The 15,021-nt window shown below is 42.3% G+C and overlaps 1 protein-coding gene across 3 annotated transcripts in view; it reads right to left on the bottom strand.

Moving 5' to 3' along the window:
* Window positions 1-15,021, bottom strand: part of si:dkey-98f17.5 (uncharacterized protein LOC569123 homolog) — a 61,209-nt gene that overhangs the window by 23,966 nt on the left and 22,222 nt on the right. For all 3 annotated transcript variants that reach the window (XM_034170217.1, XM_034170218.1, XM_034170216.1), the window contains exons 5-7: window positions 7,711-7,851; window positions 272-432; window positions 99-197 (exon numbers count right to left, since the gene is read on the bottom strand). In XM_034170217.1, coding sequence (XP_034026108.1) covers window positions 99-197; window positions 272-432; window positions 7,711-7,851 — 401 coding nt within the window. The remainder of the gene's footprint in view (window positions 1-98; window positions 198-271; window positions 433-7,710; window positions 7,852-15,021) is intronic.

The following is a 15,021-nucleotide window of genomic DNA, read 5'->3' as shown; positions in this document are numbered from 1 at the left end:
CAGACCGATTCAAGCCCAGGGTCATAAAGTCCCACATGTTACATCCATGGTGGTGGGAAGTATGATTTGTACAGGAGCATGCACAAAGCAGATTTTACCTTTTGTGGGTTGGGGATGTATATAGTTGGCATCTCAAATCCACATTTATTGAGACCTGGACGGCGACACAGTTCCTGGACTATCTGCATCATCACTCTCTGTTGAAAGAAAAAAAATGTACTTAAGCCAAACTACACAATGAGGGATTGTTTCACCATCTTATCTGACCCACCTGTCTGTCTGTTTCCTTCCCAGCTTCATCTGCTTTACTCAGGTAAAACAACAACTTGTCTCCACACTTCTCACTCAGCTTCTCCACGATGTTTAGTGTGCGCTTGCACAGCGCCTGGCCCATTGGGTCAAAGAACACAAATATCAGGTCTGCCTGTTCTCCTGCACAGGAAAATACCATTAATCAGAAAAAAAGCACCGCTGTTGATAACTGGTTGGCAGTGCAGTCAATCTAGCATTTTAAAGTGTTTCTTATGAGATGTGATTCTATAAATTACTTTCATATTAATCTGTATTAAAAGCATTTTTGTAATGCACAAGTGCCCTGCATAGCCATGATGTCCTAAAGGTCAGCTGTCCACGTTGCTGATCAAATGATGAATAAATATTAATGTCACGCAGCACGTACTTAATAGATTGGAGACTCTATCAGATTAAAAATGCATGTTACAAAACATACAAAATGTTCCACAATTCGTGCAAAATGTAGCCGTCACTATTTTTAAAACAAAGGTTTAGATTTCTCTAAACATATCTTCCATTACAACTCACATTCCTGTCCAACAGTAAGCGACCCAAAAATTAATGCCATGAAAAGTTCATTCTTCTTTCTATTCATTCATTCATTCATTCGTTCATACCCTCCAAGTGGATTGTGTGGCCATTTGAATAATTAAAAACAAGGTATTTAGTTGCATATGTGCCACAACAGAAGACATTTTTTTAAAACACAGACAGAAATCACTAGGCGAGGAGTTAGACTAAAAATGGTTCACAATAACTCGATGAAAAAACGAGGTAGAGGAAATGTGACCCAGCCTGGAGGAAGCCCTGGACCACCATCTGGAGCTATGCCATCAGCAAGTGCCTGGTGGCCGAGCTTGCCACGGAGCCCGGTCGGGCACAACCAAAAAAGGCAATGTGGATTCTCCATCTCCACCCTATGGGCTCACCACCCTCAGGGGGAAATGCTGGGGTGAGGTGCGCTGTCCCATGGGTGGCAGTGAAAGTCGAGGGCCTCAATGGACCAAACCCGGGCGGTAGAGGCTAGCTCTGGGGACATGGAACGTCACCTTGCTGTGGTGGAAGGAGCCAAAGCTTTTGCGGGAGGTGGAGCCCTACCAGGTAGATCTGGTGGGCCTCGCCTCCATGCAAATTCTCGGCTCCAGAACCACTCTCCTTGATAGGGGTTGGACATTGCTCTTATCTGGAGTTGCCCAGGGTGTGAGGTGCCGGACGTGGGTGGGGATACTCATGAACCCCCGGCTGAGCGTCGCAACAGTGGAGTTTACCCAGTAGATGAGAGGGTTGCCTCCCTGCGCCCTCTGGTGGCAGGGAGGCAAAATTCTGACTATTGTTTGTGTGTATGCACCAAACAGCAGTTCAGAGTAATCGGCCTTCTTGGAGGACCTGAATGGAGTCCTGTATAGGACTCCATTGTTCTGCTGTGGGACGTCAAGGCACATGTGGGCAATGACGGAGACACCTGAAAAGGCGTGATTGGGAGGAACGGCCTCCATGATCTAAACCGGAGTGGCGATTTGTTATTGGACTTCTGCGCTAGTCATGGACTATCCATAATGAACACCATATTTAAACATAAGGATGTTCTTAAGTGTACATGGTACCAGAGCACCCTAGTCTGAAGGTTAATGATCAATTTTGTGATCGCATCTTTGACCTGAGGCCGCATGTTCTGGACACTAGGGTGAAAAGAGGGGCAGAGCTGTCAACTGATCACCATCTGGTGGTGAGTTGGATCAAATGGTGGAGGAGGACTTTGGACAGACCTGATAAGCCCAAACGGATAGTGCGGGTGAACTGGGAACATCTGGAGGAGCCCACTGTCCAAAAGATCTTCAACTCACACCTCTGATGGAGCTTTTCTGGCATTCCTGTGGAGGTTGGGACAGTGAACCAGAGTGGGCAATGTTAAAAGCTTCCATTGCTGAAGCCAAAGCGGGGAGCTGTGGCCTGAAGGTCTTGTCACCAATCGACTTTGTGATATTCATGGACAGGATATCGAGGTGTAGTCGGGGGGGAGGAGGGTCATCAGTTTGGTGGGCTCAGGGTCTCATCACTGTTTTTTGCAGATGATGTGGTCCTGCTGGCTTCATCAGCCTGTGACCTCCAGCACTCACAGGATCGGTTTGCAGCTGATTGTGAAGCGGATGGGAAGAGGATCAGCACCTCTAAATCTGAGGCCATGGTTCTCAGCAGGAAACCGATGGACTGCCTACTTATGTAGGGAATGAGGTCTTGCTCCAAGTGAAGGAGATCAAGTACCTCGGGGTCTTGTTCACAAGTGAGGAGACAATGGGGCGTGAGAGTGCAGCAGGGATGGTGTTCAAAGCACTTTACTGTACTGTTGTGACGAAAAGGGAGCTGAGCCAAACGGCTCAGCTCTCAATCTACTGGTGAATCTTCATTCCAACTCTCACCTATGGTCATGAAGGTTGGGTCACGACCAAAAGTACTAGATTGCAGGTATAAGCGACCGCAATGGGTTTCCTCAGGTGAGTGGCTGGTATCTCCTTTACAGATAAGGTGAGAAGCTCAGTTATCTGTGAGGAGCTCAAAGTAGAACCACTGTTCCTTCACATTGAAAGGAGCCAGCTGAGGTGGTTCAGGCATCTGGTAAGGCTGCCCCTTGGGCATGTCCAACTGGGAGGAGACCCTGGGGAAGACCCAGGAATAGATGAAGAGATTATATCTCCATACTGGCCTGGGAAAACCTCGTTATCCCCCAATCAGAGATGGTTAATGTGGCCCGGAAAAGGGAAGTTTGGGGTCCGCTGCTGGAGCTGTTGCCCCCGCGACCCGATTATGGATAAGCAGTTGAAGCTGAGTATGAGTGAGAAGTCACTAGCTTAGTGTTCCACAGCTATACTCCTTTAGCTGAGTAAAGGTGCATACACATGTTGGTACAGTAGTGTTCAGAATAATAGTAGTGCTACAACCCCTGGCAAAAATTATGGAATCACCGGCCTCGGAGGATGTTCATTCAGTTGTTTAATTTTGTAGTAAAAAAGCAGATCACAGACATGACACAAAACTAAAGTCATTTCAAATGGCAACTTTCTGGCTTTAAGAAACACTATAAGAAATCAAGAAAAAAAGATTGTGGCAGTCAGTAACGGTTACTTTTTTAGACCAAGCAGAGGAAAAAAATATGGAATCACTCAATTCTGAGGAAAAAATTATGGAATGCCCCCGTAAATTTTCATCCCCAAAACTAACACCTGCATCATATCAGATCTGCTCGTTAGTCTGCATCTAAAAAGGAGTGAACACACCTTGGAGAGCTGTTGCACCAAGTGGACTGACATGAATCATGGCTCCAACACGAGAGATGTCAATTGAAACAAAGGAGAGGATTATCAAACTCTTAAAAGAGAGTAAATCATCACGCAATGTTGCAAAAGATGTTGGTTGTTCACAGTCAGCTGTGTCTAAACTCTGGACCAAATACAAACAACATGGGAAGGTTGTTAAAGGCAAACATACTGGTAGACCAAGGAAGACAAAGCGTCAAGACAGAAAACTTAAAGCAATATGTCTCAAAAATCGAAAATGTACAACAAAACAAATGAGGAACGAATGGGAGGAAACTGGAGTCAACGTCTGTGACCGAACTGTAAGAAACCGCCTAAAGGAAATGGGATTTACATACAGAAAAGCTAAACGAAAGGCATCATTAACACCTAAACAGAAAAAAACAAGGTTACAATGGGCTAAGGAAAAGCAATTGTGGACTGTGGATGACTGGATGAAAGTCATATTCAGTGATGAATCTCGAATCTGCATTGGGCAAGGTGATGATGCTGGAACGTTTGTTTGGTGCCTTTCCAATGAGATTTATAAAGATGACTGCCTGAAGAGAACATGTAAATTTCCACAGTCATTGATGATATGGGGCTGCATGTCAGGTAAAGGCACTGGGGAGATGGCTGTCATTACATCATCAATAAATGCACAAGTTTATGTTGATATTTTGGACAATTGAAAGGATGTTTGGGGATGATGAAATCATTTTTCAGGATGATAATGCATCTTGCCATAGAGCAAAAACTGCAAAAACATTCCTTGCAAAAAGACACATAGGGTCAATGTCATGGCATAGGGTCAATGTCAATGAGCAGATCTGATTTGATGCAGGTGTTAATTTGGGGGATGAAAATTTACAGGGTGATTCCATAATTTTTTCCTCAGAATTGAGTGATTCCATATTTTTTTCCTCTGCTTGGTCTAAAAAAGTAACTGTTACTGACTGCCACAATCTTTTTTTCTTGATTTCTTATAGTGTTTCTTAAAGCCAGAAAGTTGCCATTTGAAATGACTTTAGTTTTGTGTCATGTCTGTGATCTGCTTTTTTTCTACAAAATTAAACAACTGAATGAACATCCTCTGAGGCCGGTGATTCCATAATTTTTGCCAGGGGTTGTATGTGACTAAAAAGATTAATCCAGGTTTTGAGTATATTTCTTATTGTTACATGGGAAACAAGGTACCAGTAGATTCAGTAGAGTCTCACAAATCCAACAAGACCAAGCATTCATGATATGCACACTCTTAAGGCTATGAAATTGGGTTATTAGTAAAAAAAAAAAAGTAGAAAAGGGAGTGTTCACAATAATAGTAGCATCTGCTGTTGACTCTACCAACTCAAAACAATTATGTTCAAACTGCTTTTTTAGCAATCCTGTGAATCACTAAACTAGTATTTAGTTGTATAACCACAGTTTTTCATGATTTCTTCACTTGTGCGAGGCATTAATTTTGTTGGTTTGGAACCAAGATTTTACTCTTTTACTAGTGTGCTTGGGGTCATTGTCTTGTTGAAACACACATTTCAAGGGCATGTCCTCTTCAGCATAAGGCAACATGACCTCTTCAAGTATTCTGACATATCCAAACTGATCCATGATACCTGGTATGCGATATATAGGCCCAACACCATAGTAGGAGAAACATGCCCATATCATGATGCTTGCACCACCATGCTTCACTGTCTTCACTGTGAACTGTGGCTTGAATTCAGAGTTTGGGGGTCGTCTCACAAACTGTCTGCGGCCATTGGACCAGACAGAGGGACTTTGCGGGGGATTCTTGCAAATAAATTAGTTTCACACAGGTGTCTTCTAACTGTCACAGCACTTACAGGTAACTCCAGACTGTCTTTGATCATCCTGGAGCTGATCAATGGGTGAGCCTTTGCCATTCTGGTTATTCTTCTATCCATTTTGATAGTTGTTTTCCGTTTTCTTCCACGCGTCTGTTTTTTATGTCCATTTTAAAGCATTGGAGATCATTGTAGATGAACAGCCTATAATTCTTTTGCACCTTCGTATAAGTTTTCCCCTCTCCAATCAACTTTTTAATCAAACTACGCTGTTCTTCTGAACAATGTCTTAAACGTCCCATTTTCCTCAGGCTTTCAAAGAGAAAAGCATGTTCAACAGGTGCTGGCTTCATCCTTAAATAGGGGACACCTGATTCACACCTGTTTGTTCCACAAAATTGACGAACTCACTGACTGAATGCCACACTACTATTATTGTGAACACCCCCTTTTCTACTTTTTTTTACTAATAGCCCAATTTCATAGCCTTAAGAGTGTGCACATCATGAATGCTTGGTCTTGTTGGATTTGTGAGAATCTACTGAATCTACTGGTACCTTGTTTCCCACGTAACAATAAGAAATATACTCAAAACCTGGATTAATCTTTTTAGTCACATAGCACTACTATTATTCTGAACACTACTGTATGTGTTGCCACATCCACTTATACTAATTGCCACATACACTTACACTAATTGAGTTTGTTTGTTGTTGTTGTAAAGTGATTTATCCATTTTGGGAGTTGTGGGTTGTGGTTTGAAGGGCGTGTTTACAAACTAAAGACACACTGACATTTGAGTTTACATGGTCTCTCACCAGCTGTAGATATCCTTCGTTCATAATCAGTAGAGTTAGGATGAAGTCACAAGTATCAAGTCACTTTAATGGTGCGCCAAATGACATTTCACACATTAATATTGCAGCCAATAAATATTTTCTGTGTAAAATTTTAGTGGCTTCACGTGTCTTGTGCAGACAATGAAGAAACACTCTCTCTATGCTCTGAGCTTTTCTGTCCCCAGCTGCATTCATAATCTAGCCATGCATGCAGATTTAATGCATGAGATTTCACGCGTGCATGTTCAGTGCATGTAAGACCTGACCCGTGAAACCTTTGCCCCTCCCCACATTTATAAAGAGGCAGCAGCAACATTATGGAAATAATCCAAAGGTCACATTTAGAAGCTAAAAATGCATCTGATCAAAAACATGGTCAGACTACAGCAGGGGTGGCCAAGTTCAGCCCTCGAGAGCCACCTTCCTGACACTCTTAGTTGTCTCCCTGCTCCAACACACCTGAATCCAATGAAAGACTCGTTAGCAGACTTTTAATGAGACTTTCATTGGATTCAGGTGTGTTGGAGCAGGGAGACAACTAAGAGTGTCAGGAAGGTGGCTCTCGAGGACCGAACTTGGCCTAACCCTGGACTACAGCATAGAGCCTATTCAAAGGCTAAAACTGGCATTCCTTCTGCTCCATGTGAAGAATGGAGGGGTGAGGATGGAGGATGGCAAAGGAGTGGTTGAGACAGGAACCATTGTTTTGATTCTGAAAATAGAAGACTGGCAGAATCTAGCCATCTAGCAACAGAAAAAAATAATTAGGGCACTTTTAACATGTTGTGATTGCAATTCCCAAGTCAGTTCACCTGTCATAAATTCTAAATTGACTTGAGACTTCCAGCACTAAGACGTGACAGTGATCCCTGCCACCACCACCCACCCCCTACCACACACACACATTTGCCTCCATGACATTTGTACACTAGAATAAATAAAGCATGTCATAAAAAAGTTACATACTGTGGAAACTACAAAACAAACAGAAAAACAAGATAACAAGACTGCTCTCACTCAACTCTAAGCCTAATACTATTGGTGTCACCAAAAATAATTTACTTTACAGTTAACAGTTAATGAGATGGTAAAAATAAATAAACTTGAAAAAAAAAGCTGGCTGGACTCCTTTTTCCATCATGTACTGTGATCTTATCTTTGTGATCAGTCCTTTCAGAGCCATGTCAGGCTGACAAGACGAGCAGGGAATGAAGCCTAACTGCGGCGATTAATGTCAAATGTAATAAACAAAACACAGGCAGAATAGCACAAAATAAATTTTACCTGAGAATTCTATTTTTTTTTCCTTTTCCCTTATTCTGGACAAGATTTTCAGAAGCAGTAGTGGTCATGGTAAGCGCATATCCTAACAAATGTAGCTGTACGAATGGTAACAATGAATGGAGTTCCTGCAGGTCCCGGAGCTTCATCTGCGACAAATCAAACTATGATCATTTTTACATAGGTGCAGTGAAATACCTAACCAGGTGATAGCACTGTTGACATCAAAAGGGTAGACCATGTCTCCGTCCACCAAACCTGGTGTGTCCACAAATGTCACCAGGCTGAACTTCTTCTGCTTGGAGGTGGAGATCTCAGCACTCAGGTAGTCCAGCACACCTAGAACATAGAAATGTGCATGTACAGATGTGTCCTCCAGGATAAAATAATGGGAACAAAGGTGGAAATAAGTTTATGATCAGCAGGAAGTTGCGCCACCACTCTGACTATATATATCGAGCTACTGGAAGCCGCAGTGCAGTCAATACTTGGAGAGCTGAGGCAGGTCAGTGATATTAATACCAGGTTTTCACCAACTGTACATTTACAGTGCATCCAGAAAGTATTCACTGCAAAAAACTGTTATCTAAGAAAGTAAAAAACAACTTGTTTAAAGAAAATTGGACCTATTTTTTGTCTAAATAGAAAAATAATCTTGGCAAGTTTTTGTTTTTTTTATGCATGCATCAGGAAAAATGTCTCATTTTGGGAAAATGTATCTCAGTTTTTCTTATTACATTTTTACAGCTATTATCAAACTGTATTTAACCAGTAACGAGGTAAGGCAATAGATTAAAAATCATCCAAGCAAAGCAATAAGATTGTTTTCCTTACTTTAAGACAGAGGCTCAAATTCAAATTTGAGGCCATGGTTCTCAGCAGGAAACTGATGGACTGCCTACTTCGTGTAGGGAATGAGGAGCTAATCATAGAATAAGAATTCTAAGAAATTACAGTGATTAAGGTTTGTTTTTGTGGTTGTTATTATTTATTCACTGGCTTTGAAAACATCACAAATATGACAATGCAGCTTTATATGACTATTTTATTAATGTTACTTCTTATGTAATCCAATGCCGAAATCTCTTTTTACAAAAAAAAAAAAAAAAAAAACAAGTTTCGATTTAAGAGTTACAGCACAAATATCAAAAGTACATAAGTGCAAGATCAACCTGAAGAACCCTATTCAAAACTCTTAGCAAGAAATTTTCAATTAAATGCTACGTGAACTCAGCTATAGTGCATCCGGAAAGTACTCACAGTGCTTCACTTTTTACACATTTTGTTATGTTACAGCCTTATTCTAAAATGGATGAAATACATTTTTTCCTCAAACCTCTACACACAATACCCCATAATGACAATGTGAAAAAAGTTTTTTGAGATTTTGCAAATTTATTAAAATAAAATAAAAAAAACTAAAAAATCACATGTACATAAGCATTCACAGCCTCTGCCATGAACCTCAAAATTTAGCTCAGGTGCATCCTATTTCCACTGATCATCCTTGAGATGTTTTTACAGCTTAACTGGAGTCCACCTGGGCTAAATTCAGTTGATTGGACCAGATTTGGAAAGGCAGACACCTGTCCACATACAACGTCCGACAGTTGACAGTGCACATACAGCACAAACCAAGTATGAAGTCAAAGGAATTGTCTGTTGTCCTCCGAGACAGGATTGTCTCAAGGCACAAATCTGGAGAATGGTACAGAATAATTTCTGCTGCTTTGAATGTCCCAATGAGCACATTGGCCTCCATCATCTGTAAAGGGAAAAAGTTCAGATCCACCAGGACTCTACCTAGGCATGGCTACGCATCAAAACTGAACGACTGGGGGAGAAGGGCCTTAGTCAGGGAGGTGACCGAGAATTTGATGGTCACTCTCTCAGAGGTCCAGCATTCTTCTGTGGAGAGAGGAGAATCCTCAAGAAGTATAACCATCTCTACAGCAAACCAATCAGGCCTAGTCAAGTAGAGTGGCCAGACAGAAGTCACTCCTTAGTAAAAGGCACATGGCAGCCTGCCTGGAGTTTGCCAAAAGGCACCTGAAGGAATCTCAGAGCATGAGAAACAAAATTCTCTGGTCTGATGAGACAAAAATTGAACCCTCTGTCATGTTTGGAGCAAACCAGGCACCATTCCTACAGTGAAGGATGGTAGTGGCAGCATCATGCTGTGGTGATGTTTTTCAGCAGCAAGAACTGGGAAACTAGCCAGGATTGAGGGAAAGATGAATGCACAGCCCAGTCTCACGTTTTTTTTTTTTTTGTGCTCCCGCGACGAAATGAGTCAAATTTTCGTGACAGAGCTTTTTTTTAACTCACTATTCCTAATCCTACTCCCACCCCCAACCCTAACCTTAACCATAACCTAATCTTACTCTTTCCCCCCACCTTAACCATAACCACCCCCAACCTCCCTGCTTCACTTTTAATTTCGTGCAGCCATCATGGAATGAATGAGAACGAATTCGTGCTGCCATGACGAAAATGAGGCACTTTTCGTCACAATATCACAAACCAATAGATTAATGTATATTTCATGCTGCTGAAGCACAACTTGCCGTGAGACCAGGTTGGAATGCAGCAATGTACAGAGACAGCCTGGATGAAAACCTGCTCCAGAGTACTCTTGACCGCAGACTGGGGCGATGATTTATATTTCAGTAGGACAATGACCCTAAGCACACAGCCAAGATATCAAAGGAGTGGCTTCAGGACAACTCTGTGAATGTCCTTGAGCGGCCCAGCCAGAGCCCAGACCTGAATCCAACTGAACATCTCTGGAGAGATCTGAAAATGGCTGTGCACCGACGCTCCCCATCCAACCTGATGGACCTTGAGAGGTGCTGCAGAAAGGAATGGGTGAAACTGCTCAAAGATATGTGCACCAAGCTTGTGGTATCATATTCAAGAAGACCTGAGGCTGTAATTGCTGCCAAAGGTGCAACAACAAAGTCTTGAGCAAAGGGAGTGACTATGTAAGTATGTACATGTGATTTTTTTAATTTATTTTTAATAAATTTGAAAAAAAAAATTTAAAACTTTTTTCATGTTGTCATTATGGGGTGTTGTGAGTAGAATTTTGAAGGGAAAAATGAATTTACTCCATTTTAGAATGAGGCTGTAACATATCAAAATGTGGAAAAACTGCAGTGCTGTGAACACTTTCCAGATGCATTGTATACTTTAAAAATAAAAAAGGACCAAGCAAAATTTACTGTAACGTATATGTTACAGTAGCTTTAGTTTCTTAAGTTTAAGGGGTTATGGACAAAATGCTTAACTAGACTTAGCTTTTAGCCAGTTTCCATATGCAATAACTGTAACTTTGCATCTGAAAATGATAAAGTGTAACCTATCAATAAATGTTCGTTTGAACAAATTCCCTGACGGAATTGCCAACCACACCCTCAATTTGGACATTTACAAAGGTTTGTTCATTCACCCTGCCCCATCCCCTCTGTGGTTAAGTCTGTTGTCTTGGTTACACACAACAGCTCTTCAACTGGCAGCTTTAGCATGGGGCATGGGACATAAAGCTAGCCAGTGAAGAACGACTGTGAAGCAACGCACTGCGAGGTTATGATGAGACCAAACACCTCCTCCAGCCCAATGCCCGACCCATGTCGGAACACAGAACAGGACGGCCATTGAAATAACCCCCCACTGCTGGCTAAAGAACACACTGCCCCCATCCTCCTCTGTGCACACACAGCCCTGCAATGACACTGAAGTCGTTTCTTAGCAAGAGGCAGGTGTTACCAGCCAGCACAAATCGCAGCGTTGTGCTGCAGTTGCTGCTGTGGCACATTAGCATTCTCTGATGTATGTCTTACATCAGCACAGCCACACCGCTAATACATAAGTCCCAATATCATGCAGTCAAAAGTCCATCACAGTGCCAGCACATGAAAAGAGGACTGTGACACTCCAAGGAAACACATTATATGTACACTGAGATTAGGCTGCTATAGAAACCACTGTGCAGGAGTCGTCACAGCATGCATGTGCACCTTTGAAGAACGGCTCCTCATCAGGCGAAAAGGGAATCAGAGTGATACCCGCTGTTTGATGCAGAGTTCTGCAGGCAAAAACACTGGAGCTGCTGGGTGTGAGGATGACAGCAAAGACTGCAAACATGCTGCATGAACCAGCACAAAAAAGAAAAAGAAATGCAACTTGTTGAAGTGAGTGAGTCAAAGGAAACACAGAGCAAACCAGTCTCTAAAACTGGAGCATTCACAGTCAAAATTTACTGTTATCTATAAACAACAAATGATTTGACCCGTGACAATACCATGGACTCACGTTAACTGAGGAGAAAAACACTAAAGAACTATACTGTCATTAAAAAGTATAACCAGACATTCGAAATGACACCAAGCTAAAGCAGCAGCTTCTCACACATCAGGATATATGCTTCTTTTCTGACGAGTCACTCTCAGGGGCTGAGACGAATGAATGGACAGACGAACCAAACGTCTGATAAACTGCATTTCCAAAGGGTGTGGTGAAGTGGAAGTTTAAAAAAAAGGATGCCATTCATATTCCAGGGCGGGTCCATGATGCTGCAAGTCACAGGCCTGCAGAGCGGAGTCTGGGCTGTGCCGTCTCTAATGGCTGTGACATTTCTCAGCATCTCCTCCTGACTCCGCTGCACTGCTGTCGATGGGGCATGTGACTCACTGCCACGCCGTCAGTGTTCCAGTCCGCACCCACTGAACTCTCACGCGCCGCACAGACATACATTACTGCCCCCTCCCTCCACCCCGATGCTCCACTGAGATGACAGACCACCTCAGCATCCAAGCGCTCCGGAGCCTCTGGTCATGCACAGACGAGGCAAGATCAGTCATCTTAAAACAATACAGCAGCAATCTACACTCAACAAAAATATAAACGCAACACTTTTGGTTTTGCTCCCATTTTGTATGAGATGAACTCAAAGATCTAAAACTTTTTCCACATACACAATATCACCATTTCCCTCAAATATTGTTCACAAACCAGTCTAAATCTGTGATAGTGAGCACTTCTCCTTTGCTGAGATAATCCATCCCACCTCACAGGTGTGCCATACCAAGATGCTGATTAGACACCATGATTAGTGCACAGGTGTGCCTTAGACTGCCCACAATAAAAGGCCACTCTGAAAGGTGCAGTTTTATCACACAGCACAATGCCACAGATGTCGCAAGATTTGAGGGAGCGTGCAGTTGGCATGCTGACAGCAGGAATGTCAACCAGAGCTGTTGCTCGTGTATTGAATGTTCATTTCTCTACCATAAGCCGTCTCCAAAGGCGTTTCAGAGAATTTGGCAGTACATCCAACCAGCCTCACAACCGCAGACCACGTGTAACCACACCAGCCCAGGACCTCCACATCCAGCATGTTCACCTCCAAGATCGTCTGAGACCAGCCACTCGGGCAGCTGCTGAAACAATCGGTTTGCATAACCAAAGAATTTCTGCACAAACTGTCAGAAACCGTCTCAGGGAAGCTCATCTGCATGCTCGTCGTCCTCATCAGGGTCTCGACCTGACTCCAGTTCGTCGTCGTAACCGACTTGAGTGGGCAAATGCTCACATTCACTGGCGTTTGGCACGTTGGAGAGGTGTTCTCTTCACGGATGATGCGAAGGAGATGTGTTGCACTGCATGAGGCAAATGGTGGTCACACCACATACTGACTGGTATCCCCCCCCAGTAAAACAAAACTGCACCTTTCAGAGTGGCCTTTTATTGTGGGCAGTCTAAGGCACACCTGTGCACTAATCATGGTGTCTAATCAGCATCTTGATATGGCACACCTGTGAGGTGGGATGGATTATCTCAGCAAAGGAGAAGTGCGTTCCAAAGCCAGCCGAGAGATGTAGTCCCTCTAGCGTGTCCTATATATATATATATATATATATCTACTCACAACAAAAAGTATTTTTGTTTTTTTGTTTTTGGAAATTAAAAAAAAAAAAAAGAAATCACATGTACAAGCAATTACAGCCTCAAGTCTTCTTGAATAAACTTCTTCCATTTATGGATGATGGAGCTCACCATGCTCACTGGGACCTTCAAAGCAGCAGAAATGTTTCTGTACCCTTCCCCAAATTTGTGCCTTGAGACAATCCTGTCTTGGAGGTCTACAGACAACTCCCTTGACTTCATGCTTGGTTTCTGCTCTGACATGCACTGTCAACTGTGGGACCTTATATGTAGACAGGTGTGTGCCTTTCCAAATCATGTCCAATCAACTGAACTTATCTCAGGTGGACGCCAATTATTAAACTGTAGAAACATCTCAAGGATGACCAGTGGAAACAGGATGCACATGAGCTCAATTTTGAGCTTCATGGCAAAGGCTGTGAATACTGATGTACATGTCATTCCTCTGTTTTTTTAATTACGTCCACCAAAGATGTAATAAAATCACCTGTGTTTATTTTTCTGTCTGTCTGACTGTTAGCAGGATTACGTCAAAACTACTGCACGGGTTTTGACGAAATTTTTACCACGGATAGATAGCAGGCCAAGACAGAACCTATTAAATTTTCGGATCCGTATCCAGATTGTGGATCAAGTTTCACTTTATATATGCTTTGAAGGATTACTGTTAGCAGGATTACGTCAAAACTACTGCACCGATTTTGACGAAATTTTCACCACGGATACTCCATTAAATTATGGCAGTGATATGGATCTGAATCCAGATTCTTGATCAAGACTTCACTTTATATACGCTTTGAAGGATTACGTTAAACCTACTCCATGGATTTTCACGAAATTTTCAACATAGATACATATTAAACCATGGAAGATGCCATTAAAATTTGGAGATAATCTGGATTCTGGATCAAGTTTCACTTTATATAGTCTTTGAAGGATTATGTCAAAACTACTTCACGGATTCTCACCAAATTTTCACCTGGGATACATATTAGGCCATGGAAGACTCCATTTAGAGTCAGCAAAAATCTATTTAAGCATAAAAATTCAAAAAGAAAAAATAATATAGCACCTTCAACTGCACCACAGACTAAAACAGTTAAATGTGGTCTATTAAACATTAGGTCTCTCTCTTCTAAGTCCCTGTTGGTAAATGATATAATAATTGATCAACATATTGATTTATTCTGCCTTACAGAAACCTGGTTACAGCAGGATGAATATGTTAGTTTAAATGAGTCAACACCCCCGAGTCACACTAACTGTCAGAATGCTCGTAGCACGGGCCGGGGCGGAGGATTAGCAGCAATCTTCCATTCCAGCTTATTAATTAATCCTTAACCCAGACAGAGCTTTAATTCATTTGAAAGCTTGACTCTTAGTCTTGTCCATCCAAATTGGAAGTCCCAAAAACCAGTTTTATTTGTTATTATCTATCGTCCACCTGGTCGTTACTGTGAGTTTCTCTGTGAATTTTGAGACCTTTTGTCTGACTTAGTGCTTAGCTCAGATAAGATAATTATAGTGGGCGATTTTAACATCCACACAGATGCTGAGAATGAC

The sequence above is a fragment of the Thalassophryne amazonica genome, chromosome 5 (genome assembly GCF_902500255.1).
Source record: "Thalassophryne amazonica chromosome 5, fThaAma1.1, whole genome shotgun sequence".
Taxonomy (NCBI): Eukaryota; Metazoa; Chordata; class Actinopteri; order Batrachoidiformes; family Batrachoididae; genus Thalassophryne; species Thalassophryne amazonica.
The sequence above is the reverse complement of the archived record's forward strand: the minus strand, read 5'-3'. Positions and strand labels throughout refer to the sequence as shown.